This window comes from Lentinus tigrinus, assembly GCF_003813185.1.
Source record: "Lentinus tigrinus ALCF2SS1-7 unplaced genomic scaffold L226scaffold_13, whole genome shotgun sequence".
Lineage (NCBI taxonomy): Eukaryota > Fungi > Basidiomycota > Agaricomycetes > Polyporales > Polyporaceae > Lentinus > Lentinus tigrinus.
Window position 1 is genome coordinate 187,765 of NW_027137922.1, and position 25,989 is coordinate 213,753.

The 25,989-nt window shown below is 57.3% G+C and overlaps 13 protein-coding genes across 13 annotated transcripts; 8 read left to right on the forward strand and 5 right to left on the reverse strand.

Moving 5' to 3' along the window:
- Window positions 1–2,307: 2,307 nt before the first annotated feature.
- On the forward strand, window positions 2,308–5,300 carry L226DRAFT_463742 (vacuolar amino acid permease; the record flags this gene model as incomplete). The annotated part of the gene is made up of 18 exons (XM_067675809.1): window positions 2,308–2,530; window positions 2,602–2,718; window positions 2,774–2,833; window positions 2,893–2,977; window positions 3,044–3,054; window positions 3,113–3,146; window positions 3,207–3,242; window positions 3,304–3,369; window positions 3,460–3,481; window positions 3,640–4,008; window positions 4,062–4,079; window positions 4,135–4,174; window positions 4,237–4,259; window positions 4,324–4,358; window positions 4,446–4,620; window positions 4,700–4,748; window positions 4,816–4,938; window positions 5,071–5,300. 18 exons carry the CDS (start codon window positions 2,308–2,310, stop codon window positions 5,298–5,300), a joined length of 1,716 nt encoding a protein of 571 aa, XP_067534987.1.
- Window positions 5,301–5,539: 239 nt separating this feature from the next.
- L226DRAFT_535298 (uncharacterized protein) lies at window positions 5,540–6,465 on the reverse strand. The gene is made up of 3 exons (XM_067680874.1): window positions 6,331–6,465; window positions 5,748–6,246; window positions 5,540–5,686 (listed from the first exon to the last, which is right to left on the reverse strand). The coding sequence occupies exon 2, from the start codon at window positions 6,206–6,208 to the stop codon at window positions 5,900–5,902; it is 309 nt and encodes a 102-aa protein (XP_067534988.1). The 5' UTR covers window positions 6,209–6,246; window positions 6,331–6,465; the 3' UTR covers window positions 5,540–5,686; window positions 5,748–5,899.
- An 85-nt stretch (window positions 6,466–6,550) lies between these two features.
- Window positions 6,551–7,413, forward strand: L226DRAFT_487151 (mitochondrial 37S ribosomal protein uS14m). Its single transcript, XM_067677185.1, has 3 exons — window positions 6,551–6,870; window positions 6,933–7,030; window positions 7,082–7,413. Exons 1-2 carry the CDS (start codon window positions 6,631–6,633, stop codon window positions 6,993–6,995), a joined length of 303 nt encoding a protein of 100 aa, XP_067534989.1. The 5' UTR covers window positions 6,551–6,630; the 3' UTR covers window positions 6,996–7,030; window positions 7,082–7,413.
- On the reverse strand, window positions 7,124–9,511 carry L226DRAFT_487155 (uncharacterized protein). Its single transcript, XM_067677186.1, has 10 exons — window positions 9,360–9,511; window positions 9,210–9,292; window positions 9,072–9,141; window positions 8,895–8,976; window positions 8,133–8,835; window positions 7,988–8,062; window positions 7,916–7,929; window positions 7,793–7,852; window positions 7,584–7,701; window positions 7,124–7,531 (listed from the first exon to the last, which is right to left on the reverse strand). The coding sequence occupies exons 1-10, from the start codon at window positions 9,399–9,401 to the stop codon at window positions 7,420–7,422; spliced, it is 1,359 nt and encodes a 452-aa protein (XP_067534990.1). The 5' UTR covers window positions 9,402–9,511; the 3' UTR covers window positions 7,124–7,419.
- Window positions 9,341–10,337, forward strand: L226DRAFT_73885 (uncharacterized protein). Its single transcript, XM_067687208.1, has one exon. It carries the CDS (start codon window positions 9,689–9,691, stop codon window positions 10,202–10,204), a length of 516 nt encoding a protein of 171 aa, XP_067534991.1. The 5' UTR covers window positions 9,341–9,688; the 3' UTR covers window positions 10,205–10,337.
- Window positions 10,338–11,676: 1,339 nt separating this feature from the next.
- L226DRAFT_571316 (uncharacterized protein) lies at window positions 11,677–12,492 on the forward strand (the record flags this gene model as incomplete). The annotated part of the gene is made up of 5 exons (XM_067684535.1): window positions 11,677–11,799; window positions 11,879–12,019; window positions 12,077–12,120; window positions 12,192–12,261; window positions 12,334–12,492. 5 exons carry the CDS (start codon window positions 11,677–11,679, stop codon window positions 12,490–12,492), a joined length of 537 nt encoding a protein of 178 aa, XP_067534992.1.
- Window positions 12,493–12,973: 481 nt separating this feature from the next.
- Window positions 12,974–13,308, reverse strand: L226DRAFT_571317 (uncharacterized protein; the record flags this gene model as incomplete). Its single annotated transcript, XM_067684536.1, has 3 exons — window positions 12,974–12,996; window positions 13,050–13,142; window positions 13,206–13,308. 3 exons carry the CDS (start codon window positions 13,306–13,308, stop codon window positions 12,974–12,976), a joined length of 219 nt encoding a protein of 72 aa, XP_067534993.1.
- A 1,278-nt stretch (window positions 13,309–14,586) lies between these two features.
- Window positions 14,587–15,518, forward strand: L226DRAFT_571318 (uncharacterized protein; the record flags this gene model as incomplete). The annotated part of the gene is made up of 3 exons (XM_067684537.1): window positions 14,587–14,895; window positions 14,950–15,015; window positions 15,066–15,518. The coding sequence occupies 3 exons, from the start codon at window positions 14,587–14,589 to the stop codon at window positions 15,516–15,518; spliced, it is 828 nt and encodes a 275-aa protein (XP_067534994.1).
- A 911-nt stretch (window positions 15,519–16,429) lies between these two features.
- Window positions 16,430–18,230, reverse strand: L226DRAFT_560632 (uncharacterized protein). Its single transcript, XM_067683377.1, has 4 exons — window positions 17,633–18,230; window positions 17,375–17,580; window positions 17,030–17,311; window positions 16,430–16,939 (listed from the first exon to the last, which is right to left on the reverse strand). Exons 1-4 carry the CDS (start codon window positions 18,174–18,176, stop codon window positions 16,802–16,804), a joined length of 1,170 nt encoding a protein of 389 aa, XP_067534995.1. The 5' UTR covers window positions 18,177–18,230; the 3' UTR covers window positions 16,430–16,801.
- Window positions 18,231–18,282: 52 nt separating this feature from the next.
- On the forward strand, window positions 18,283–20,916 carry L226DRAFT_74083 (uncharacterized protein). The gene is made up of 8 exons (XM_067687209.1): window positions 18,283–18,685; window positions 18,741–18,764; window positions 18,817–18,867; window positions 18,937–19,308; window positions 19,378–19,456; window positions 19,521–20,396; window positions 20,452–20,596; window positions 20,654–20,916. Exons 1-7 carry the CDS (start codon window positions 18,393–18,395, stop codon window positions 20,590–20,592), a joined length of 1,836 nt encoding a protein of 611 aa, XP_067534996.1. The 5' UTR covers window positions 18,283–18,392; the 3' UTR covers window positions 20,593–20,596; window positions 20,654–20,916.
- L226DRAFT_571320 (uncharacterized protein) lies at window positions 20,867–21,746 on the forward strand (the record flags this gene model as incomplete). The annotated part of the gene is made up of 3 exons (XM_067684538.1): window positions 20,867–21,055; window positions 21,175–21,471; window positions 21,618–21,746. The coding sequence occupies 3 exons, from the start codon at window positions 20,867–20,869 to the stop codon at window positions 21,744–21,746; spliced, it is 615 nt and encodes a 204-aa protein (XP_067534997.1).
- A 770-nt stretch (window positions 21,747–22,516) lies between these two features.
- Window positions 22,517–24,572, reverse strand: L226DRAFT_463472 (peptidase; the record flags this gene model as incomplete). Its single annotated transcript, XM_067675793.1, has 16 exons — window positions 22,517–22,622; window positions 22,682–22,730; window positions 22,826–22,869; window positions 22,935–23,021; window positions 23,075–23,148; window positions 23,205–23,282; window positions 23,343–23,455; window positions 23,506–23,537; window positions 23,592–23,659; window positions 23,720–23,803; window positions 23,857–23,901; window positions 23,951–23,964; window positions 24,015–24,125; window positions 24,178–24,230; window positions 24,282–24,319; window positions 24,378–24,572. 16 exons carry the CDS (start codon window positions 24,570–24,572, stop codon window positions 22,517–22,519), a joined length of 1,191 nt encoding a protein of 396 aa, XP_067534998.1.
- A 285-nt stretch (window positions 24,573–24,857) lies between these two features.
- L226DRAFT_571322 (mitochondrial 54S ribosomal protein uL11m) lies at window positions 24,858–25,357 on the forward strand (the record flags this gene model as incomplete). Its single annotated transcript, XM_067684539.1, has 2 exons — window positions 24,858–24,896; window positions 24,950–25,357. The coding sequence occupies 2 exons, from the start codon at window positions 24,858–24,860 to the stop codon at window positions 25,355–25,357; spliced, it is 447 nt and encodes a 148-aa protein (XP_067534999.1).
- Window positions 25,358–25,989: the final 632 nt, after the last annotated feature.

Sequence of the window (25,989 nt, forward strand, 5' to 3'; positions counted from 1 at the left end):
AGTACACTTAATGAACTTGAGCGTCATCGGATGTGCGCTGTGATGTCGAACCGGACCAATCAGCGCCAACAAGCCTCGATGTTCACAGTTTGGTAAGAAAGAACGACGCGCACCGGCCGATCGCAGCGTCGCAGAGACGCACTGGCTCTGAAGGGAGTCGAGTTGGGCCAGTCAGTTGCTCCGAGTAACACGGTAGCCTTACAAAAATCAGAGCCTCGACGTGGAGCCTTGCTGAGCAATGCAGGAACAGCGCACTCTAAGCATATCCAACGACATCGATTCTGACGCAGTTTCGCCTGGATGTGCCTGGGACGTCTTGGCCTGAGCCCGAATTAGCTGCTGTCCGGCAAACCATGGAAGACACATCCTAGACGCACCTCTCCGACGGACGTAGAGCGAGGGGTTCCCTCAGATACACGTCCTCGCCGACGTTACAGTGTCGACGTCCGATGGGTCGCAAACGAGAGAGAAAGAAGAACACGATGTAAGTTCTCCCTTACGGTATGGGCAACGTGGCGTTGGGCGAACGGGATTGGCCGAGACCGATTTGTATTTCTGTACGGAGCGACGAAGCAAGATGCAGAGCGCGCTGGAAACAGGTCGAGGGAACCGGACTCATGAACATAGACATGAGCTCTCCCCGTTGAGTTTCAGAGCGGTCCGGGTCTGTTATCAATGTCGCGACGGGGAATTTGGAAGCTCGTCCACCGGGTGCTATAACAGTTGAGAAACCTCGAAGCAAGGTTATAAGGCCCCGTGAGTGGCACACTGAGCCTACACGAGGCATGCCGTCGAGGCTCTTTAAAGCGGAGCGTTACCGAGAGCGCAGTTTGGCGACCGTGGTGAGCATGTGCTGTGAATATGGGCGGAGAAATTGATTTTCATTGGACGAAGAGACGATACCTACGAACGGATCGGAGGATGACATGATAGAATCTGCCGTCGAGCATCATGGAGTAGATGGGGAAAAGGCGCTCACAACCATATGCGGATGGGTGGTGTAGACGAATGTTCCACTGAAGCCTGGTATCGAGACCTGGCCGCGGGTGAGAGTCACCGGACGACAAGGGCGCGGCAGGCATATATCTGAAAAGATGATCGGTTGAGTGTTCTCCGTGGCCCTGCTGGAGACATTGCGCACATCGCTCACACGAATCCCGGGATGCCACCTCGCTCCGGGAGCGGTCGGCTGGAGGCCATCGCATCGGATGCGTCGCCAGCAGCGAAACCACGCCGGCGCAAGATGGGTGAGTGAGTTGCCGGCCAAAAGGGGCAGGAGAGGCAGCACCGAAATGTCAAGATGCTTCCTTGAGGCTGTCGCCACAAACACTGGCAGGGTAGGAGGTCTGTTCGGTGATGCCGTATTGTGCGGGTGTCCTGAGAGTTCTCCGATAAGTAGCGGATCAATCTGCTGAATAGGAGACTAAATGGCTCGCAATCGCTACGAGAGAGCTCGCACTGGGACGAGAAGTGGGGAAGAGGAGGCGGGAAGAAGGATTGTGGCCGGCGAGGGGCGTCGGGAGGCAAGCCAGGCGAGAAGGGCCTGTGTGCGCGGGGTGGCGATGTGCCTGTGGTGCGTCAGCGCCATGGGCAGTCGAGACTAGTGGCAAGGAAAATTGGTGCAAACGAGGAGATAAAGCCGGGTAGGAAATGGTGGGCAATCTGTGTTGGGCGCGAGTGTCAGGAAATGACCAGAAATCCGTGCACGTCGGAGATAGAGGAGACACGACGCAGCACAGCGGGACGGGACGGGCGGGGACGTTGGACAGGGCGAGGATGCGCGCAGGACGGTGGCTTGGTCGCAGGGCCGTGGTGGACGACAGCAGAGGCGTGGATGGCGGAGGACGAGGAGGAGGGGCGGGAAGCGAGGCCGGATATGACGGAAGATGACAGTGCCTGGCCCAGCTGGCTTTCCGGGTAGGCTTGCGGCAGGCTTACGGCTCTTGCGGTGGATCTGATCTGTGCGCGCCGATCTGGCTCTGAGCAGACTCGCGGACGCGCAGGGCAGCAGTTGTTTTTCCGTCGCCCGCTAGCATCGTCTCCGCGCGAGCGACGCGTATAAAGCCCGTATTATATTCGCCCAAGTCCCCGCGTTCCCAGCCCGTGACTGCTCCCATCGGCGTCGTTCTCGCGCATCCCAGCTCCCTGGTCCTAGTACCTCTCCCCAACGCTTCTGCTTCTTCCTATACTTAAGGCGATCCCCGGTTCTCCCGGGATACCTCTCTCTCTTCAGATTTTCGGGAGGAGCTGTAACCCGCTGCTATATTGTCTGCCACGCCCCGTCTCTCCCTCCCGCCCTCCGCCGCCATGCCCCCGTCCTTCCGCGAGTCCGAGCCAGACGAGACGCGCCCGCTCCTCGGGAACGACCGCGCAGACGCCGCCTCCTACACATCCTCCTCGAGCGGGACCCAGCGCTCGCTCGCCTCCGCCTCCGCCTCCGAACCACCAGCCCTCAACAAGATCTCCCGCACAGACCTTGCATGGGTCCTCGCAGGCCTCTGGAGCGCCGTCTTCCTCGGGGCGTTGGATGGTGCGCTTCTCCTCTCGCTTACCGCCCCGACTAGCTCTGACGTCGGTCGGCTTCGGCCTACGATGCGCCAGGGACTATCGTGGCCACCCTCCTATCACCTATCGGCAGCTACTTCAACGAGTCTAATCGCTCCTCCTACATCGGCACTTCTTATTTGCTATCCGTATGTTGTTTCACCCCGCTCTATGGTGCGTGCCATCATACCATTGCGCAATTCGTGGCATGACGGAACGCCGCGTCCAGGACGACTGTCGGACATCCTAGGCCGCAAAGGCGCAATGCTTCTTGCGCTCTCCTTCTTCGGTATGTGTGCTGTCTTCGCTCGGCTGTCACATCACACGCCTAATTGCGGGCTACCACAGGATCGGGCACCCTGCTCTGCGGGCTTGCGCCCTCCATGGACGCCCTCATCGCCGCACGAGCCCTCGCTGGCATGGGAGGCGGAGGGTGAGTGGCCTGCTCTCACCAGCCTTGCCGCGGATTTAGAATTCTAATTGATTCTACTCTCAACAGAGTTATGACAGGTGAGAGCCCGGCGGTAGCTGTGACGTCATCCGACCGACACTCATCCGACCCTCCTAGTCTCGAGTGTCGCTGTAACGGATCTAATTCCCCTGTAAGTCCTGTATCCCCGACCTCATCGGAAATGCCGCCTAACGACGAATGCGCCCGCTAGCCGTCAGCGCGGATTGTATCAAGGAATGACTAATATGTGCGGTCTATTCGTGCGCAAGGTACATGTCACCGAAGTGCTCACTCGTGTCAACACACAGATTGTTCGGCCTGGGAGCCGGACTGGGTGGTCCCCTCGGTGGTTGGATGAACGACGCCCTCGGATGGTAAGCCACAGTCCTGCTTTCTCTCACCGACATGCTTCCTGAGCTCTATGCGGTTTTCTGATTGCGCCAACTGCCAACTTTCAATCTCAGGCGATCCGCATTCCTGCTCCAGGTGAGCCGCCCCCTCATATCTCCAGCGCCCACGGAACTAAGCCCGAGCTACGATCATTTCATATCGATTTCACTCAAACTCAATCGGCCTAACACCTGACACGTTTCCCTCGGCGAACCCTCACATTGCGATGGCATTGCGCGACCCGCACCACATAGATGCCTATCCTGGTGTTCTCGTACATCCTCGTCGCCCTCAAGGTCTCGATCAAGCTTCCAGACGAGGTGGAGAGCCAGCCCCTCCATGCGAAACTCCGTCGTATCGATGTTCTCGGTTCGTTCACGCTCGTCGGCACGGTCGGCTGCCTGCTTCTCGGCCTGTCTCTCAAATCGACCGAGGAGCTGCCCTGGACTCACCCCGTAGTATGGGGACTGCTTCTTGCGAGCGTCGTATTCGCTGTGTTGTTTATTTGGGTCGAGACCCGCTACGCCCCATACCCGGTCATGCCGATGCGGTTGATTAAGCAGCGGACCCCCTTGTTCGTCTCGCTGTCAAACTTTTTCGGGAGCGTTGCAGCGTTCTCTATGGTGCGTTCTGTTCTCTGCCGCTCATCCAGGCTGGTCTGAGTTTGGCGTTCTAGATTTATAACGTACCATTAGTAAGTGCACACTGCATGCGCGTACAATTGCTTGTCATAACCGCGGACATTGTAGTATTTCTCGGCCGTTAGATTAAACTCCTCGACAGACGCAGGTAAGTCGGGTCTACGCTGTTCGCCCTGAATGTTCTCTGGATTGACATTGACATCTGTTCAGGACTCCATCTGCTCCCCCATTCCGTACGTATATAGCTGATCAATGTCCGTGTGTGGCCGCGTCTTTGACCTCATGCGTTGCTCTCAGGTCGCTATCTCCACCGGAAGCGTGTTTGCCGGATGGTGAGTGTAGCAGATAGATGCTCATGACGTTCTGACCGCAGCCATCCCGTCTCTTGTGCCACACATAACTGACATGCCTTCTTTTAGGGTCATGCGTCGGACCGGGAGGCTTTACAACCTGACTCTCTTCTCGTGCCTCCTGACCGTACTCGCGGCAACTTTGGTCGCTATGTGGAACGAGTCTTCCGCAGCTTTCCATCTGTGGCTCGACGTCGCCCCACAAGGGTTTGGTATGGCAAGCGTCATCACCACCACACTCATCGTGCGTCTTCTCTCACACGTTTAATGGCTCCAAGTCCCAAGGATCCCTGTCGGGGCCGTCTAACACGCAACCCTGCTAGGCGATGATCGCGAGCGTCACCCGCGAAGACATAGCCGTCGCCACGGGCAGTACGTTGGCCTTCAGCTTGCCTCGTCGCGCCTCTACATTGCTAACTTGCCCTTTCTCACCTCGCAGTCACATATCTATTCCGGACCACCGGGCAGGTTATTGGTGTCAGCCTGAGTGGCGCGCTTCTGCAGACCGTCCTGACGGCGAAGCTCCGTGAGCGCATACACGGGCCGGATGCGGTCTCGGTGCGTTACTTCATCCCACCCGTGCACGGTCCTGACCCGCGAACTGACCACCCTCCATGCGTGCGTGTCGTAAACACAGATAATCGAAGACATCCGGTGAGCCTCCGACGCTTCATCTCCGTCCCCGCAGTGTCAGATTCTGACAGCACACACGCGCGCGCATACAGGCATTCCACGACCATCATCCCGACGCTCGCGCCGGAGCTGCGCCAAGCGGCTGTGGACTCGTACGCGGACGCGCTCCACGTCGTGTTCATCTGCCAGGCCGTTATCAACTTCATGTGCTTCCTCTGCTGCCTGCCAATCCAGGAGAACCCACTACCGTGCGTCTCTCAACGCGTGTCTCTGCCGCGTGCTCGAAGCTGACTATTAGCCTTCTCCTTCTGCTGCGTTCTGTGTTTCTCGCCTCCGATGCGGATGTACCGGTACTCTGGCTCTGCTCACCACAGGGGCACGCACGAGGAGCAGGAAGAGGCGTACAGGAAGCGGCGAGACACGATCAGTCGGACTGATGCCGAGAGCTCGTGATGTATGAGTGTGAGGATGAGGTCGCGCATGATGTATACCATGACCCAAAACACCTCCTGTTGTAACATAGCTAGACGTACGAACATGCTGGCTTTGGTTGGCTGGCCGGGATACCCCTCAGAGCGTTGTGTGGCACCGAACCCGCAATTCCGAATGCGAGTACGTTTGAAGGAGGGCGTCGGGTGCAGTTGCATGGGATCCGACGGCATAAATTCCGAATGTCTCTATAGAAGGACCTACTTCAAACTTCTCCGCAATGAGAACGGAGACATGTCCTGTGCTTACTTGACACGGGAAGACGGGAGTACTGGCTCGAGGCAATGCGCCTCCTCTCATGGCTTAAGGATTGGACATACAGTACGTACCGAGGTACGAGTTCGTTTACTGCACACTTTGAGGTTGCAACAGCACGCTGGGAGACGCGATTACGAGAAGCATTATGATTGCGCATTCGATTGGGGTTGGGATGGGGGTGCCCTCGGCACAGGCCTCGTCTCCTCTATCCACCTCCTGGGCTTCTTTTCGACAACAGTGATGCCCCTCCGCCCGTTCGCGCCCATGCTAGCGTCGGCCTCCGGGGAGCCGTCCAAGAACCGGCCGCGAGTGGGGTGCGCGGGGCACGGCAGGATGGCGGACGCGGAGACGGTGACGACGGACGCCAGGAAGGTGAGGCCGAAGAGGGAGGAGATAAAAGTCCGGCGTTGGCGGTGGTTCAGGCTGAGTACGCGCGAGACCGACGAAGACATGGTGTAGTGTGGTGTCTCTCTGTCTCTGTGGATGTGTCCTGCAAAGTAAAGGAGGGGTAAGATGAGGTAGGGACGCTCTACGTCAGTGACTGCTTTGCGCGACGAGTTCGATGGCGACGCACGTTCAATCTCCCATATCCTCCGCTATAGAGATAGTGATAGTTGGTGTCGACGCCGTCGGGCGCGAGCGATATGTGCGAGAGCAATGGACGCTAACGAAGAGGAGAACGCGAGGCAGAGGTCGAGCTGGACATTCCGCGTTCTACGTCTGGATTCGGAACGACGCTGATTGGCCAGAACAAATCCACGCACAGACGCCCATAGGCAGTCCACGGGCGCTCTCCGCCTCGTCCGTCCCGTCATCTCCGTCTCCCTCGAGCACTTCATCCGTACTCCTTCTTGCTGCAGCGAGGCTCGCCATAATGCCGAACGCTCGAGTCCTGCGCGACATCAAGGCGCGCCACGGTGTGAACGCCAACGAGATCCTTCGCCGTGCATACCTCTACGTCGCGCGCAACCAGACGCTCCCGGCGCAGGTCCGCTTCCAGGCGCAGCTGCAGCTCAACACCTTTGGGCGATACACCCGGCCCTCAACGGTCAAGAACAGGTGCACGGAGACTGGCAGGGGACGGGGTGTCATCAGCGAGTTTGGTCTTTGCAGGGTGCGTCTGCTTGTTCGTCGTGTACGTTGCCACGAACTCACGATCTGCGTGGACGTCGACAGTTCCAGTTCCGGCAAAAAGCGTTGGCGAACGAGCTGCCTGGTGTCAAGAAGGCATCTTGGTAGTGCCTTGCTCTCTAGACTGCATTCATTTGTATACTGTGAGTCTTCTGTCCCTATCCATACCCACTCCCTTTCTCACGTACCGACAGATATTCCTACTTCCGGTTCCTAATTCATCAGACTCGCATCCATCGCCTCTCATGAACATAGCGTGTGCATAAGGCAAGATCATAGCCACCAGAACGCTATATACAACGTGACCAGCTCTACTACTGAGACCCTAAACGCTGAAAGCTACGAAAACTACGAGACAACAACGACCAACGCAATAATAGGACGGCTTCCCCCCAGGTACCAATACGAGAGTGTGATAGCGGGAGTCCGTCGGTATCTATATAATACAATATGCATCCCTGTCGAGGATGGAGGGAATCAAGTCCGGTCCATGTCTAAGCCAGGGGCTGTGATATGTTAGTACTTGCTAGCGCTACACTTGGTTTGGCTGCTCAGTCGAGTACTCAGAGCCGTGCAACTCAGGGTCGCCACGTTCTCTGCGCCATTTGTTCGTGATGTTGAGGGTCGTGGGATCGACGAGGAACCTGACAGTGGCGATGAGGCGTAGTGGCATGTCAAGCAACCAAACATACGCACTTGTAACGCTGCAACCACGTCTCGGAGATCTCCCAGTTGTTGTGCGCGAGGACGTCGTCGCCGTGGATGATGACGGCGTGTCGGTAGTCGTGCAGACAGTCGACAAGATTAAACCGCTCTGGAATGACATGCGTGAGCAACATCCGTCAAAGGAGGTGTCGGGCGCTGCAGCACAAGGTTAGGTATGTGTGTGCGACGAATGGGCTTACCTCGGAGCAAGATCATACGATCGCGAAGCTCAGGATGTAGGACTCCGTCAATCACACTCTCTGCGACACGACCGACCGGGGTCAATAAGGATCTGCGTAATAAGCTTTTAACACAGCTCCTACCATGTGGAATCGTTCTACAACATGGGCGGTAAGTTCGGGGTGTACGACACAAGAGATCGAACGACTACATACCTTTGTACTAGTGTCGGCCGCAACGACGATGGTAGACAGTAGTTATTATTGCGCTTCCAGTTGTCAAGGTGGTAGCTGCCATGAGTAAGGTGGCGCCGTCGTACGATAAGCACGGATATACGCCAATATTAACGGGCGCACGCACTGAATGAGCTTGTATGCGTCCATCTTCTTCGGGTCTATCTCCTCGTCGTCCTGCTGCTGCTGCTGCTGCGGAGTGGACTGTGCCGTCGACTGCGTTCTGGAAGATCCGGACATGGGCGCCATACTGCTGTTCACCATGGTCATAGACGACATGGGATCTCCGGTCATAGACATCCCCGAGCCATACGGCGACTGGAACGGCATCGAGGAACCATATGGACCAGACTGGTTGTTCACAGGCGGAGACGACGGGGGGACGAACATAGGAGACGCAGAAGACGGACCACGGCCGTAATCCGTGAGTAGGCTACCATCGTGCGGCCGACCAGGTGGGTACAGTCCGTTCGGACCCATAGACGACACGGTCGGGTTGAGGGGGACCAGCAGGGGGAAGTTGTCATTCGAACGGGATTCGCCGTTCGTCTCCGCCCGGGGTCGTTTGGGTCGCAGACCATAGGGGTCGCTATCGTCGGCGGGCCGCTTTTGGCTTCCCGAACCCGAGGGGCCTGGCGCAGACTCAGACGTGTCGCGTTTATGGCGTTGGTAGCTTTCCCAAGCAGTGTCGGTTTCCGCCTTGTTGATAAGATCGTTAAACTCGCTCAGCTCCCAGCCGACTTTGCTGACGATACCACCTGCACCCTCGCCAATGAACCCGCTGAGGCTTTTTAGGAGACCGCGGAGCACCTGGTTTTCGGCCATAAGGTCTCGGGTAACGACTGTTAATGCCAACTGTTCGCCAGAAGGCAGGACGTCTGGCTCATACCTTTCAGCACCTTTCTCAACTGCGATAATGCCTCATCCTTGCCTCCCGAGAGGATCTCCACACTCGCCTCGAGATCGCGTATCTGCGACCCAAAATGATATATGAACAGTCAGCAACGATGAGTTCACAACGCCCCTGGCGTCATTCGAGACCAAGGGGGCATGATGTGCCACTCACGCGTTGTTGTTTACGCAGACGAAACTCCCTCTGCGCAATGCGGTTTTGATCGCGGCGCGCTGCCTGCGAGCTATAGTTGACGGGAACACACACGGACCGTGAGCTTGTGTCAGCACGCTGAGGAGAGACGGACCATACTTGGGGTTTTTCTTCCGACCAGGTTTTCCGACAGCGGGAGTTTGGGAGGTGCCATCGTCATTGGGAGATGGCGCCTCGGAGCTCTGTGTTCACGCACGTAGCGAACGTTCAGGTTGGTATACGCACCGCTGCTCAGTCTCCCACACGCACCTCAATGTCATGAGATACGCTGCGCTCTCTATCGTCTGGCATTGGATGTACGTGGGATACGTGAACGACGTGACAAATGCGAGCGGTGAGTACACCGAGGGCAGAGAGGCGGGGCTGGGGGCGGGGCAGTGGTGGAGGGCGTCGAAGCCGTTGCTTTCTAACAGGCTGCCGCCGACGCGCACGGGCTCGGCGTCGTCTGCCGATTCCCCGTGTAGGCGCGCTGCCCACGTGCCGTCATCACCGACCGTCAAAGTACAGCTGAGCGCCCGCTCTCTGCCACTGCTGCCTTCGTCCCAGAGGCCGAGACCTGCGCCTGACCGCTCCCTCTCATGTACAGACTCACACGCATCGTGTTCACGTTCAGCATCCGTGCAAGCACTCGTCCTTCCTGTCCCTGCAGCTGCGAGGCCCAGAGCTTATTGTTATCACCACCGACGCGCATAAACACCGCCTCTGCCTCCCGCCCTCCCGCAGCAATTCAAAGTAGCCTCGGTCTCTGTTCCAATCACTGTCTTCTGTTCCGGCCAGCTCCATGCCCAATCCCAGAGCCTATCAGGCGAGGTGATTTCCTGCGCGCGTCGCCAATGCCGTCACTTCCCTTGATGTCCTCCGCAGCGCACTTCGACATATTATGTGACATAACTCATATACCGCCACGGCGGGCCCGACCTACACTCCCCACGCGGCTAGCAGACACAGTCCGGTGGACTCGTGCCTCGCGGCAGGCTGACCAGAAGCAAGAGAAGCAAGCTGGTTTCTCCCGTCTGCAGCTCATCTTCCAGTTATCTCCGACGCCATGCTCTAGCCACGCAGCCGCTACACGGCCGCGCCGGTGCTCGTGGTAGTAGCCGATGTTCATAGTTCCACAACACAGACGGCGGTATATGGTATGTGCATACACTCGTCCTAGCCGATGCAAGGGCCGTGGCCATGAGTGTGGAACCTAGATCCACAATATCGCGTCGGGCGCCGCGCGGGAGTGCACATGCCCCGCGAGCTGAATGACAGAGACGTACAGCGTCAGAGGGCAAACCTAGATGTATAACTTTGGAAGAACTTCTACCGTGTATGCGGTATTGTACTGCGTCAATTTCGGGCAGAACGCGCCGCTTCTGCGCTTCTCCAGCTTCCCTCAGAGCGTTCTGCGCCTGTACATATGTGTCCGCTGTGGTTCAGATGCTTGGGGCCATGGGAGGTACATACTACGTTTGACCTAGATCGACGCACTGACAGTCTTCTTGGAGCGTCATGGGTTCACGAGTAGCCGGTGTGCGTTCTGGCTCCCTCGAGCATCTCGTCGCCACGCCGTTCCTTCTTCGGCTCCAACGGTGGTACCCGTTACCGCGACCTCCGAGTAGGCCGTCGCCAGCTGGCTGCTTCCCAATATCGTGATCTCGTCCGTCATGAATATTCTTGCGGCAGCTGAGCACCTGCGTCGGCACCTCCACGGAGTCGATTGCTCGATTATCCATGCTAGTTCGGGGAGAATCATAGGACGCACATCGATAAGGCGCGTCGTCACACCACAATCCAAGTCCCGACCGTACGTGCCACATTTTTGCCTTCAGATTGCCCTTTCCACACTCCCGATCGTGGAAGCACGCCACACGGTGGGTCTGAATATCGCCTAAGTACCGCACCGTACCAACCGGTAGTGGCATCCGACGCACCGTGCTCAGGTCAGGTCCTCATAACGCATTAATCACGGCTCAGCCGGGCAGCCCGTAGCGGTGCATTCAGCAGCAGCACCCATCGTCTAGAATCCAGGTCCTCCTCTTCGGCTTCCTATCCTTCCGTCCGCACGGCCCTCAGAACCCTTCGCAACTTCGTCTGCACTGCCTGAGCCCCTTGCTTCCTCTGCGCTCCGCCGCGCGTGGCCTCTCCATGTCCGCAAACCTGTCCTCGCCCTGCAGCTGCTCGCAGCGTCACACGCTCGCATCCTGCGGGGTTATCGGGTCGCGCCTGCTCCCTCCGGAGCCCACCACGCGATTTAGACTCTCCAGACCGGACTGATGCTAATCAGATCGAGGGAGATCACCCGGCCTGGAGGGCACAGGACCCCTGTGCCCGGCATGCCGGCCTACATGAGCGGAGCGAGCCAGTCTCGCAGATCCCAGCCTCTGACGGGACGGGAAGGCGGCAGACGTACCATGTCGTGACTGGCCGACATATAACAAAGCACACCCCCACCTCCGACGGGTGTCTCCCGTCCCTTCCGCCGTCTCCTGCCAGCTGCAGTCGATAGACCGTCTGCACTTATCCCGGCGCGCGCATCTTACTCTGCGACCGCCACCGTGCCTGCCCCCGATCGTGCCCCATGGCTTCTTCCTCCGATCTCGTCCTGCGCTTCGAGTTTTCGAGCAACCCGAATGCGGACATGCGCACGGTGCAGGTGCACCAAATCATCGACGAATCGCAGACTCCGGTCGAGTTGTACAAGGTGAGCGAGTCCCAGCGCACTGTATGCTCTTTCTCTCATAGGACCATATTGCTCACACGTTATCTGGGGACACATATAGCTTCATCATCCGAATACAGGGCTAACCACTGGCGTCACGTCGATTCAACGCAAGAACGCAGAGACGCAGCTCTGGGAGAACGCAGGCCAGATAGAATGGTCGTCCAATACGAGCGGCGCGGTATACTTCGGGGTTGAGAGGGTAACTCGCCACTCACAACGCTCCGGTCAATAATCCGCTCATTCCCTGGGCTCGCAGGTATCAATACGAGAGCTGCGGAAGCCCAAGAAGCCGTCCAGCAAGTAAGTACACCATACACCGCGCCCTCCGGAGCGCTTCCGACCAGACGGTTCACCTCGCCTCCTCCACGCAGATCACGTCGATTCAAGGCGGGGAGTTCAGAGTACAAATGGAAGCTGGCCGAGAACGGCTCGGACATGATCGTGAGTCCACGCCACTCTGCGGGTTCTCCAGGCACACATGAGATTCAGACGTTAACCTCCGGGGGCTTCTAGTGCGTCAGCGACAATCTAGGAAACCGGGGGAAGATGATCGCACAGTGGTCGCAGGACACGTTCACTTTGCGAGTCACCGAGCGCGCCGAGGGCTTCCTGGACCGTGTCGTCGTGACGTGCTTCCTGCACCTCTGGTTCCGACGGTTCAATATCTGGTAGCACGAAGCAAGCCTGTCAGCAGTCATCCATCGCCAGAGAAACCCCTGTAGCAGCCAGCGGCAGGGATTGTACGTTGTGGTCCGGATTGGATATCGGGATAGTGAGGTGATTGGCTTCAGAGAGCGCGTTTAGGGATCAGATCTAGTGCGCCCGAGGAGAAGAGTTCGTTTTTCTTGCTTTGTGTTCGGCCTTTCCCATGTATATCGTAGCGCGTCCGAGTTAGAGTACGCATGACCAAACCTAATGCACATCATGACATTGCCGTGGTGGTAATCTACACGTGAATGCGGGAGCACGGAACGGACTGCCCAGGAAAATTTCCCGAGAAGGCCGGGCGACCGCGAGGTCTGCGAGGTGGGTACCGCATCGATAGGCCATTGGTAGACCATGACGTCGTCATATAAGGAGCGTATACACCGGTCATCCATCCAAAGCCAAGGGAAGAATGAAAGCAGGAAGCAGGTCTCATGAGGTACGGACGTCACCGAGCCTCGAACTGCACCACTGTGAGATTGGTGAGCTATCGTATGATTGAGATGCACGGGGACGAGACGTACTCCTGTTAGTCCGCTTCTTATACATGATGCGGTGACCACACTGCCTGCAGCGAATGGGCTCGCGAGGTTTGATCTCGTTCGACGAGCCACAATCTATGGATACCAAAACGGCTGCGTCAGCGTCAAAAATCTACATGATCTTAGTTGCGGACGCACCCGCGCAGAGATACGACATCTCCTGGCGCGGCTGGGCGCCGCCGTAGGACGGGGCGGCGTTGTTATAGCTGTTGCCGTAGTTGTTGCCAGGTTGAGAGCTCATGGTGGTTGCGGATGACAAGACGGTTGTGTAAGCTTGTTTGGCCGCACACGCACGTCCAAACCTCGCGTCTGGAATTTTAGCCGCCCGCGCAAGGCACCGAGGCCGAAGGCGCGCGCGTCGAGCGCGGGGTGCCTTGTGTGCCTTGGCGATAATTGTCGCTATGCTCTCTCTCCGGTCGTGACGCATGCTCATCTATTCCCCGCCCATTATAATGATGCCTTCTTCAGTCGTGTTGTATCACTACCTCTGACTGCGCAGGTCGCACCATGGTGCATACGTGGACCGATGAAGATCTTTCCCTCGCCCTGCGCACCACAGTACGGCACCCCAACGGAAAGTTTATGTACTCTACCGCTCAAGGCCACCCTGAGACCACCGCCCGGGACCGCAGCTTGCCTTTCAACAGCCATCCAGACCGCACGATCTTTCGTCATGACTCGTCATGCGGACTGTTGTTGCGACGCTGTGCAACATAGCAACATACTTATCAAGGCCGGCGAATCGCAACGTGTCAACAATCAGTACTAGTGCGCTGGCCGCTGGCGATACTCGCTGACCCGGCTGCCAGTGCTATCAGTACCTGCGACGTGAATTCGGAAAACACAAGGGCGACGACGTGGTGGCGGCAGGCGTGGAGAAACCCCAGACATGGGGCAGGCACCAGAGCTCACAGAGGCATCTTCTGCTGCGGTCCGCGCCTCCGGTGCTGTCGTATCGCTCAAAATAACACTTGGCATCCATCAGAACGGGCGGTCGGACTACGGACGACGGACAATAGACGAGACGTAGTGAGGTTACGGTGACTGGGTGTGCGCACTGTGGGCATGTTCTGTAGACGCGCCGGAGACGCGCTGGATGTGACGCGTGTCGGGGGTGTGGCGGGCTGGCCATGGCAGAGAGCAGCACACAGACCGGGGTGGGGGTATCTGTCGACGTCTGGAGAGGAGGGCCGACTGATCGTTGCCGGGTGGGTCGGGGCACGGAACGGATTGCCTTGTCGACGGGGCGATGGGGGAGCGGTTGGCACGGAGGGTGGGAGGCAGTGAGGATCGATTGTCGAGCATCTTCATCTTGTATCTACGCCCGTTTCCTGCGCGGTTCCATGACATTGGGTGGCATCTCCAATATCTCCTCCTGCGCGCTCATGGCAACCACTTTCTCTCGGCTCGTTACCAAGGCGGCCTCCATTATAATCTCCCCAGACATGCCACAATTGTTCAAGGTTGTCCCCAGCCGGCTTCCTCTTGCCCTCGCCTCCGCCCTTGTCTTCCGCCCACCATGACCACCCTTCCTTCCTTCGTAGAGCTCATGGCCTCCCTTGGCCTCGGTGGCCCCGACGACGCCCCCGAACCCGCCAAGCTCTCTCTTCGCCACTCCAGGTCCTCTTCCCACTCTTCCACCGCTTCCGCTTTCTCTGCATCTTCAAGCAATGTACCATCAGCCACCAGCAATATTTATCCCGTTCAGCAACTCAAGCATTCTCCTTCCATTGTCATCTCCTCCCACGAGGGTTCCCCGGAGAGAGACGTGCCGGGAGACATTCGTCGCTCTCGCGCCACAACTAGGTATTCACCATACGGCTCTATTGTGAGTCCACACATGCCTCCTTCCCAACATGCCCCTGACGCGTCCGCGTCACAGAGCCATTCTCGCAAGGCAAGTATGCCTATCCTCAACGCGGAACGCACACTCGAACGTCCCGCCCGAGTGAGTATACAAGCTATCGTGTCACGAACGCATCCTGACGGCCTTCCTAGGCCCTTTCCACTTCGCCGCGTCTCTCGCCAATCAGCGCGTCCTTCCGTGGACGTCGCTCGCGCAAGCCAGACAACCTCATACTTTCTGAAACCGACTCGATGGCATATACGCCCATCTCCTCGTACCTTCGCCGCAAGACTCCGCAGAACTCGCCAACGTCACCCACCTTCTTCCGCGAGCGAACTACAAGCGTCTCGCACCCGCTTACCATCCCCGCACTCCCGACCCTCTTGTCGCCCGCCTCGTTCGCCACGCAGTCGTCAGACAGCGAGGATGACGAGATGGACGGTGTCTTAAACCCCGACTTCAAGCTTGGACAGCCGCCGCACGTCAGTACGAGCCCGCCGTGGCAGTCGCGGTATTGCGACCCCGCGGTATCGCCCCGCATCTCGATTTGCGCTCCTCTCTCGCCAGAAGATCACACGAGACAACAGATCGCACCCGTCGCGTGAACGTTGCATCTCGTCGACTGCTCCTCTCACCACAATCCTCCCCGCGCGCATACCACATACCGCGCTCACGCCTCCTCACCCGCCACACCCATCCCCTAACCCCACAGGCTCTCGCCACACCCCCACACCACCCACTAAAACTGTATCGTATAATTGTACGATAGACTCCAGGGGTCGTGCGATTTCCTCGTGCCTCTTAGTGGTTACTATTTTTCTCTCCATGCCCGGACACTCTTGTTACTTATTGCGATTGCACCTCGGACAACCCTTTGGCCTTCGAGCCCTCTCACTCCCTACATAGTACATCCAGACGCGCCCCCCAGTCGTTACCCCGCGCACAGTCCAGACCCCTCACATCTGTTCAGAGATCAGAATCACAGATCCCCACTTGGCTGGGATCTGGACCACTCTCCCTCATACCACTCTCCCTCAGCCTCGCTCCGCTATCACTTGTATTGCTTTCGTTGCTGATCCCGAGTCCTTTCGATCACCCACCATGGCGTCCGCGTACGGTCGCCTTGGGCTTTGCCCAGGCCAGCTGCCGACGCACTTCGCATCTCGCCCATGCATCCTACCTCTGCGTGTCGTCGCTGCATGCATTGCCACCACCAACCAGCACGCACAGCATTCCGCAGGTCCACCTGCGCCGCACACCTCACAACGGCTACGGCTATGACTTGACGCCAACTGTCATTGGCAGCTGCATCTCGTTGTCAGCCGTGGTCTGTTGTCTGGTGCAGCGGGGATGTGCGGATGGTGCGGTTGCACTCGCCCGGCCCCCGGGTGACACACGTTCCCTCGTCGGACTGTTGACAACGTCGTCGTTGTTGTGTACATGCTATTTTCTTGCTTTCAGACTCCTCACACAGATACCACACCATCCTTTTGGTCTTCGTTCGTTGCGTTCCGGTTTCTGGGGGGAGAAGGACAATGAAGAGCAGCAGTACTCGTAGTACATAGCATAGTACTACTCGTAGTAGGTGCCCGTTGTCGCGCCGCACGAAAATAGCACAACAGTCAAAGATAGCAGGTCCCAAGTCCCGCAATCCGATGCAAACAAGCTCGCTGTCGCAAGCTGACAATGGGGTGACACTGATTGACGATCTGCTTGGGTGGATGGATGCCGGACGCCGGGGAGAACAGATCCAGGGTGAGTTGGTGCGCAATTGGTTCTGAGCTCTGACGCTTCGCAGCGTCCGCAGCCAGATAGACCCTGACATTGACAATGAGAATGCGATTGCCATGGAAGACACGGAGATACAAGGCCTTGTATCTGTCATTCGTTAGTCGTGCGCATCTTCGTCGGGGCCGGGGCAATTATTGTCCATGTCTTCCGCGTCTTCGTATTGGGTGCCGCACCAGAAGCAGTACGCGTACTTTCGACGGAGATAGTCCAAGACGAGCGTGAGCCGGTCCTGTGCCTGTGAGGATGTCATCATGAACAAGGTCGTGATCGCGCAGAACTCGGTCAGTGTGCGGACATGAGCTGAGATGAAACGCAGAAGACGCACCCCGAGCCTAAGGAACTGGACGGCCTCTTGGAGGTCCTCTTCAGAATAGGGAGATTGGCGTAGCTCAGCCTTCTCAGTACCGTCATCTGCGTCGACGTCGTCCAGGGAAGACTTGAGCGGTCGAAGGGCTTCCGCCTGCATCTTTGCGCGGAGACGGCCCTCCAGGGAGTGGTCTGTTTGGTGCCGTTGTATAGATGCGACCAACGCGGGGTCGTCCAGTGCGTCGAGAAGACCCTCTGGGAACGTCTCTGGGCTCTCGGGGTTTAGCCACAGAACGTTGAACTGGCGCAAAGCATTCGAATGTCATTGCTGCGAAAGCGTGGATAGCAGACATTGGAGACGTACTTGTATGCCAGCCTTCTCGTCGAGTGTCGCACATGTCCGCTGCGCAGGACGCAGTCGGCCATTTGCGCGTCGCTCCTCATACTCCTGCTTGGCGCGGTCGCGGAAGGAACCATGCGCACGATCATCCACCATCTTGGCCATCTTTGCCAGGCGTTCTGCCGCACTGGGCGACGCGGCACGTTTACGCGTTCCGATACCCTTCTTGCCTGTGGCGTTTCGTTCAGCACGAGCGGAAGAAGATGGCGAGAGAAGGTGCACCTTCCCATTCATTGATAGCAAGTGGAACTACTCGACGCGAAGGGCCCTCCTGCTTCAAGACCGACTCTACCGCGTCGTGTGCAGGCCGCGCACCGATGCCCGCCCTCACTGGCTCAGCCTCCTTCTCCTGCACCTCAGGCAATGCTGGAGTCTTTTCCTCATCCCCATCCTCTTGCTTTCTGCTTCCAAGACCGACGCCCGTCTTTCCGCCACCATCTAGCTTGGTGGCCTCGTCGTCCTTGCCCAACGCCTGCCCTGGCTTGAAGCCCATCTTCATCATCATCGCCAACGCCTTGTTCTGCTGCCCGCTCTCCTGGGCCTCCTCCTGCGCACGCTCAAACAACGAGCGGTTCAGGGCCTCTTCGCGGGCCTCGCGCTCGCGCTCGCGACGGCTCTTCGTCCGGTTCTGCTCATTCTTAAGGGCGGACTGCTTGAGTGCCTCCTTGCGGCGGTCGGCATAGGACTTTGGGGCCGACGAGCTCGATGCTGCGGCGGCTTCTACCAGGAACTTGTCGGAGAGGTAGTCATCCTCGTCATCAGACATAGCAGTGAGAGACCTAGTGCGGCGCGCCGAGTAGTGGTTTGAAGCAGAGGGAGTTGACTGCCACTTGAAGCACATTACTATGATGTCAAGCGCGCTACCCGACGTGCACTTCACATTGACGCCCATAATGCAAAGCTCTGCCGTGATGAACCTTGCTGCAGTTGTCGGACTTGTCCTCCTCCCTGGGCCTTTGCTTCGTATTGCGTCGATCGGCGGATGAACACTCCTACAAAACGCTCTGCTTCTCCACTCCCTCGAAGATTAGACGATATCAGACGTATACGCATCATTGCGGACGCGAAGAAAGATGAGAGCAAGAGTAGGAAGTCGACAGTAGCCCCGACCGCTGCCGCAGGCGTCGAGGGGCCTCCAAGTGGCCAAGAGATACTGTCCCTCTCTCCTTCCCTTCAACATGACTTGAGTCACACGAGCATCAACGACCTCATCTTACAGACTACTGTGCAGCTCGCAAGTGAAGGAAAACGCTTGGTCCGAGCTCCTCGGTTGTTGTAAGTGACTCGCTCCCTTGCGGTGTGCTAAGTTAGGCTGAGAGATTGTTGGGAGGTCCGACGGTATTGCCTTTGATTGGTATGTCAGTCTGCTACGTCCGAAGGTTGCTCAGGTAAATGACTGCTTCAAGGGTCTCTGACGTCACGGCACCCAACCAAGACATCAGGAGTTTGCTATCGGTGTGCGTTTTCATCTCCGAGCCAGCAGGTCCCCTCGAGTCGCTCACTAAGCATTACTTTGCATCATACAGAGAAGGCATACGGTCCGAAGACCTTGACAGAGTGTTGCTCCGCGCAACCCCCGTATCAACGTCTCGTTCTGCGACAGAAGGACCGTCCGGGGTTTCTCGCCCGGATACTCGTCCTCAACCTCTTCCCAGTAACCCGGCTCGTAATGCGTCATCGTCTCATGAAACCAATATAGGGATGGCCTCAAATCCCATCATCATCGACGATGACGTTGACGACGGCGCAATCGTCCACAATGCTGTCCGAGGAGTTGGCCCGCCTTCCTCACCGGTCCCTCAAGTCCGAACTGCTATCTCACATGACGCCGACATCCCCACAGACATCAAGCATCGTCCTCCACAGAGCATGGGAAACCAAGGAGGCAATGAAAGAAGGTTGGCGCCTTCTGCCTAATGTTCCGTGTTAATGACGTATGCCCTACACTGCAGATCATCCAACGATAGCTCAGCGGACCTAATTGACGCGTCCCTATGTCTTGGTCATGGTTTGTCAACGTCCGTAGACATTCAACAGGCTCCAGAGGTTAGTTTGATGAGACGGATAGACGTTTCACTTCCCGAGCCATGACCTCTCTAACGCCCTACAGCTTCCCGTTATTCCGAACTCCGAACCACCCCGGTATCCTGGTGTGAGAAGACCTGACTATGGCGCATGGAAGAGTTTTGCAGATGACTCTAGTGATGCTGAGACAGGTCCGTCAAGCAGGGAATCATCCGTGGCAAGGACCTCTCCTCCGCCAGTATTCACTCATGCTGTTCCTGGTCTTCTTTCTCTACCTCAATCCTATGATACGTCGGAGCTTCTCTCGGATAGCACACTTCTGACGGCCCCTGGCTCATACCGGCCCGAACGTCGTGCTCTGCTCAATCCATCCCACCAGGAGCGCAGTCCTTCTAATCCACGGCAGGACCTTGCATCACCTCGGACGAATAACTATCGTCCTCAAGGTCAAGTCGCAGAAAGTTCTAGCAATCGTATCCGTTCCGAAATTGTTGCTCCTCCTCGCGCCATGGGCCGCCGGTTTCCGGTGCAAGACGTCCATTCAGGCCCGAGTCACAGCGGTCAGTCCGAGGACCGTGCGGATGCGAACGAGAGGAACAGCAGCGCCCAGATATCAAAACCTCCTCTGCGACGGTCAGACTCGGCTTCTTCCCGGAACCCTCGTGTCGGCCAGTCCAATACACCGGGAGCAATACCGGCCAGGCGTAACGCCTCCGATAGCCACCATCGTGCCCGGCATCCCAAGTCAGGTCTCAATGGCGGTATGGACGTGGATGCAGAGGTTGACTCGGAGAATGACCAAGAGCGTCTTGGTGAGCTTACTTCCGGGCACACGGTGGTCATTCCGAAGGCAGACTACGCGCGGGGCAGGAGGCTATTAGCGCCTGCGAATGCAGACAACCCTCTCACCACGATCCTTATGCGTGGCGAAGCGCACTTCGTCGATCAGCGACGGAAGTTTGTAACTGCACGTTGTTCATATGCTTTGCTGGACGCTGAAATGGGTGGCTGTACAGGACGCGAATATCGGCATATTCTCTTCCTGTCGAGGACGACGCCCGACATGTCGAAGACGCGTGTCTCATACGCGACGACACAGTAGTCGTCGGGTACAATCGGGGCCCTTTCCAGGTTTCCTTAATTTCCGTAAGAGATGATCAGGTACGAGACGCTCTCAAATCTTGCATCAGGTAGTCTGGATGCTGAAAATGAGTGCAGCGGCCGTGTCGGCATAATCTTAGCTACAGGGCGCATTCGACGGTGATCGAGAGTCGCAGTCTCGGAAAGTCCTTTCCCAACAGAGGGATTGCATGCCTCGCACCAGTAGCATGCAATAGTTTCCTGTCAGGCGGCCACGACAAGACGGTTCATCATTGGAAGATCGCGCGCGGCAGTGCTCAGGGGTGGTCTGCGAGCTCAGTACGTATCCCGATGGACCACACGCAACCTGTTCAAGCCTTAGCCTACTGCGGATGGGATGAGACAGTGTACTCGGCGGCTGGGGACCGCATTGCGAGTACGAAGCTGGACGCACTGGCGCACGCCGATTCTGAACGCGTCTCGGGGAAGATCACCCAAGTGCACGTACACCCTCAAGACCCTCGCCTCATTGCACTCGAGGTAGGTCAGCGGTTCAGATTCATGCCACAAGGTTCAACGTCCAATTGTTTACCCGTCCATGTCCTTCGCATCACTGAGACATTAACGACAGCGTGGGCGCTAACCAAATTTGTGGCTAGATCGACCATATGGACTACCAGGTGCAGCTGTATGACATGCGTGCAGGCGGGTTCGCACGCAAGCCATGGCTCGAGTTTGGGCATCGCAATGCACCCACACCCATTCCCCCAAAAAGCACTCGGACGATCGCAGACACGAATCCAATCGCAAGCGCAAGCTCCTCATGCTCCAGAAGCAGCTCGACCCCGAAACTTGGGACCCGTTACACGCGCGGGTCGACTTTGAACTCGCTCTTCGCGCGCGGTTATGGTGATGGTGTGGTTTTGGTTTGGGACTACCGGAACGGTGCCCAGAAGGTGCGTGCCCTCCCCAGGCGGCTGGCATGTCTCCCTCCCCTAGTATCCTCTGGTCCCGATCGAGCATCCTGCCTGCTGCCTGATACTTGCCCACGCTCATGTCTTGTCTGTTCCCGTGCTGACTTGACCATCGAACGTCTTGACAGAAAGTGTTGGAACGGTTCCAGTTCCAGCGGCCGGCCGAGGTCGTGCACACAGTCCTCTCTGGCTCCGACGTGATCGCGTACGGGGCGTTTTCGGTTACGTTCTGGAGCTTGCTCGGTGCTAAAGCGTGAGGACTGTGGCCATGGGGTGGTGGTGGTGGTAGTAGTGATCTATTCTGCCTCCTAGGATAGGGCCCGGGCAAGCCCGGAGTACTGTACCGCTAGGGCTGTATTCGCGTGTGCATCGTCGGAGTATGGACATGGGAGCGACGGCGCTGGTAATTGAGTGGAGTTCTTCCGCCGGACGCCTTCTCCTGAACGAGCGACGTATTCCGTCTTCCATCCATCTTCTGAAGTTCTGCAGGGCAGAACTGCGAACGCAGCAGAGCACAGGGACCGCCACGGTGCGCGTTCGGATTAGCAATGATCACATCTGGGGACTGCGGCCTGCCACATGCCCACGGGACGCGCCTCGCGTCTCGCGCGAGCGTCCTGCACCTTCTCTTGGAAGACGCATGTCCCGGCATGTCACACGTGCAGAGGAATTTTCTGCGCCTTGGGCGCGGCCGAGGGGTAACTAGGTTGCGATCACGGAGTTGCAGGGCTTTAGGGCGACTTCCAGTACTTCAGCGTTCCTGCCTGCTTCTCTTCCGGCAAGGGTCACGAACCCTCGGAGTGCATGCGCAGACACCCAACGTCAACACCACGGAATGCTCTGAAGAAGACCCGTGTCGACTCTAGATAGCTACGTACGTACATTTTATATGACCACTGGCCGAGTTGCGGCATTACGGCCGTCAGGACATCTGTGGTCTGAAATAATCTGTATCATGGGTCGTATATGAGAGATCCAAATATGCAAGTAGATAGTACAGGGTAGATCGAGAGCGCAGTCAACCCTCCTAAGAGGACTTCGACCACCCGCCAAGCTCGACGGCGAATCCAACTGCAAGCTTGGAGAACTCGCGCATATGCTCGAAGCTGAACTCGTCAGAGATATCATACCGGCTGCGGGTGATGCCGACGTCAGCATAAACCAATAAGAAGGGACGTCGGAGTTTACTCACTCGTTCGACGTGTGGATGTACTGATGGTTCGATTCAGGGAAGCTGCTCTCTGGATGCATGTGAATGCGATAGATGAATCGAAGGATTCCATGGAGCATCCGGCATGAGCATGGATAAGAAGCTGAACATGACGACTGAGCGCACCTATGGTGAAGACACTGGGGTATCCAGCCTTACGCCACGAGGCACTGGGAGATTAAGAGGTGCGTTTCAGTAAGACGGCTCAGCGTTCGGAACTTGCTTCGAGACCCACTGATCACTGCAAGCGTAACCGCATTGCGTATCCACCCAAGGGATATCAAGGTAGAGATCGACCAGGTCCTTGTTGAACTGCGTCAAACTGTATATCGATTATGAGCGTGAGAAATTGTGGCCAAAGTCGAAAACACTGACTCGGGATCAGTGAAGTCGGTGATTATTCCGACTTGCTCCCGGGTGCCGCGCTTAACGAAGGCTGTCATGTCGTACTGACGATGTAGATGTTAGATCTGATAGACTGAGATTCAAAACGATAAACGCGAACCTGGCTCATGGCTACAACGTTGACATTGCGACTCTCGTAAGAGCGCGCGACAGCTTGAGATCCGAGGAGACCCCCTTCCTGTTGTGGCGGAAACATATCTGTACAGACACGTTCGAAGTATGGAAGCACGAAACGCACCTCAGCAGCATACCAGTGGAACTCAACCGCACGCTCAGGCTGCCAGCCGGCCGCGATCAGAGCACGGTACGCTTCCAAGATACTCATAGAACCCGAGCCGTCATCGTCGGCACCTGAAACGTGTCAGAACAGTGGCGAAATAAGAGCCATATGACCTTCTTACCAGGGGCAGGCAGAAAAGGCCAGTTGTTGGTGCTGTTGGCGTTGACAGTAAGACGACATACTTATGTCATTGGTAATAACACACACCTGTCCTGGTGAGCACCAATAATGACAACGCCGTCATCGTCGGCCGAAGTGCCGTTAACTCTGACGATCTGGAACGCGAGAACATGAGCAGAGCACGTAAAGCGTTACACAGGCAACGGACAACGGACAATGCTGCTCTGGGTCCAGGTGTGCGGGAACTCTTGGATAGAGATGCTGTCCGCTAACGCTTTCGGAGCAAATTCCTTGGTAAGCTAGAGACAAAGGTGAGTTCGGTCGGCATTCAATTGGTCACCGGGAGCGCTACCTCAGTGATCTTGTTGAGCAGCCAGGTCTGACTTTGCTTGCCGGTCTGGACAGCGGTTAGCACATATCAGGCTAGAAGGTGCGGCTGGATGTACATCACTACGGTAGTCTGGGCAAGCATGAGCCTAGTGTTCGGCGACGCGCGAGGAAGACACTCACAGCGGGTCCGGAAGCTCGTGAACTTGTCAAGGCCGTCCCGGAGGTTCTGGATTTCCAAAGTGTCAATGACAGCCCGCACAGACTCGTTGTGACTTGGCGTAGGGTACGACGCTGCATTGTCTGTCGGTGAGAGAGTTCCGGGTGTGTGCGGCAGACAACGTACGCTTGGCGGCGGCTCTGAATTGGGCACGGGAACCAAGGTCTGTGGTCTCCGTGCTATGGAAGACGGTCAAGAACGCTTTCAGGTACATGGGCTTCGCGACTTACACATCGAAGAACCTGATGCCCTGAGCCTTCGCCTGGATCTGAGAAGATGACGACATGTGAACGATGCAGAGGGTCGACGTGTGCGCGTGTAGGTACCTTCTCTAACTCGCTCATCACGACGGGCTCCTCCTGGCCCTCCAACTGGACGAGACGGGGTGCACTGAGGTCGAGATCGAAGCCAGGATACTCCGTGGGGAGAACATCGCCGAGTGGCGACTGCCCGTTGTCGTAGAGTGCGAGCGGGGTCGCAATAGCTGCAGAGACGAGAGCGAGGAGAGCAAGGAACTTCATGATGGACGAGAGCAAGGAGAGAAGGAGCTCGAGCTCGAGGACGTGGTGGTCTAAGTCAAGGAGACGACGGGACGCGTAATTGGCAATCACCGTCGCCGTGTCGCAGCACGCCGCTTCCCCGAACAGGCCCTCTATGGTGATAGCGGCGTCCCAGTATCCGCCGGGCCGCCGGGCCCCGTCTTTGCGCTCGCCGTAGTGCGCGTACACAGACGCCCATACTCGTTCTCTTCTCACTGCGACGACCGACCGGTGCTCTGTGGCTGGTCCTGCCCTCCGTCCCAAGCAATGTCCAAAGCGGCCCTCAATGCAAGGGCGCAGATAATTGTGAGTTACGGTGGCAAATCTGGATATGCTTTGTCTCATCTGCGTACTCGCAGCGTCTCCTCATCCCTGCTGGCAAGGCGGCACCCTCACCACCGGTCGGTCCTGCTCTTGGTGCTCGTGGTGTCAAGTCCATGGACTTCTGCAAGGAGTTCAATGCTCGTACTGGACACATAGAGCCCGGCGTTCCCATTCCCACCTTGATTACGGTCCAGCCTGACCGCTCTTTCTCCTTCGTCACCAAAACACCGCCGACCGCGTATTTCCTCAAGAAAGCCGCGGGTATAGAGAAGGGCACAGGCCGTCCCGGGCATGACTTCGTGGGCACTGTTAGCCTGAAGCATGTTTACGAGATCGCCAAAATCAAAGCAACCGACGAACACCTCAAGCATCTCCGACTAGAAGCCATCGCCAGTACTATCATTGGCACGGCGCGTACGATTGGGATTCAGGTGGTGGCATGAGCAAGTGCGTTTTCCAACTCAGCGTGTACGTATCCGTTGCTCAACCGTGCCGTGCCGACCCCCATTGATTATCTTGCACGCACGGTCCTGCTTCCAAGAAGTCGCTCGCTCGGACCACTCATCCTGACACATGTGCCTGGAGTCTGTACATACGTAGGGCGCGACGATATGCCAAGGGGTTTCTATCCGAGAGCCGTAGCGTCTCTTTCTCTTCATCTGGCCTGTCTGTTGCCATCGGACGTAGATGCGCGCGTGACCACAGAAGAATCGGCCGGTTAGCCGTGGTTTGGGCGGAATTGACTCTCCACGCGCGGAGGCGCGAGCACATTCATTATTACAACAAGGTTCTTGTTCCCTGCGGAGAGTTCGTGGAAGTAGGTTAAGCTCTGATATTATCGTACATCGTCTAGAGACGATCCTCACTTGCAGCACCCTCTTGCCACTTTGTGCCGAGCACTCCGATTCCTCGGCCAGATTTGCCGGTTTGGATGGAAGGACACGACTGTTCCTCAACGATTTTGTCATGCTTGCACCCCAATCCTGCACCCGGTATGAACTCTGATTGGGAACGGGTAGGCCCTTTGTCCCTGGTATGGCATTCTGGGCACGCTGCAGCCACGCTTTGTCCCGCC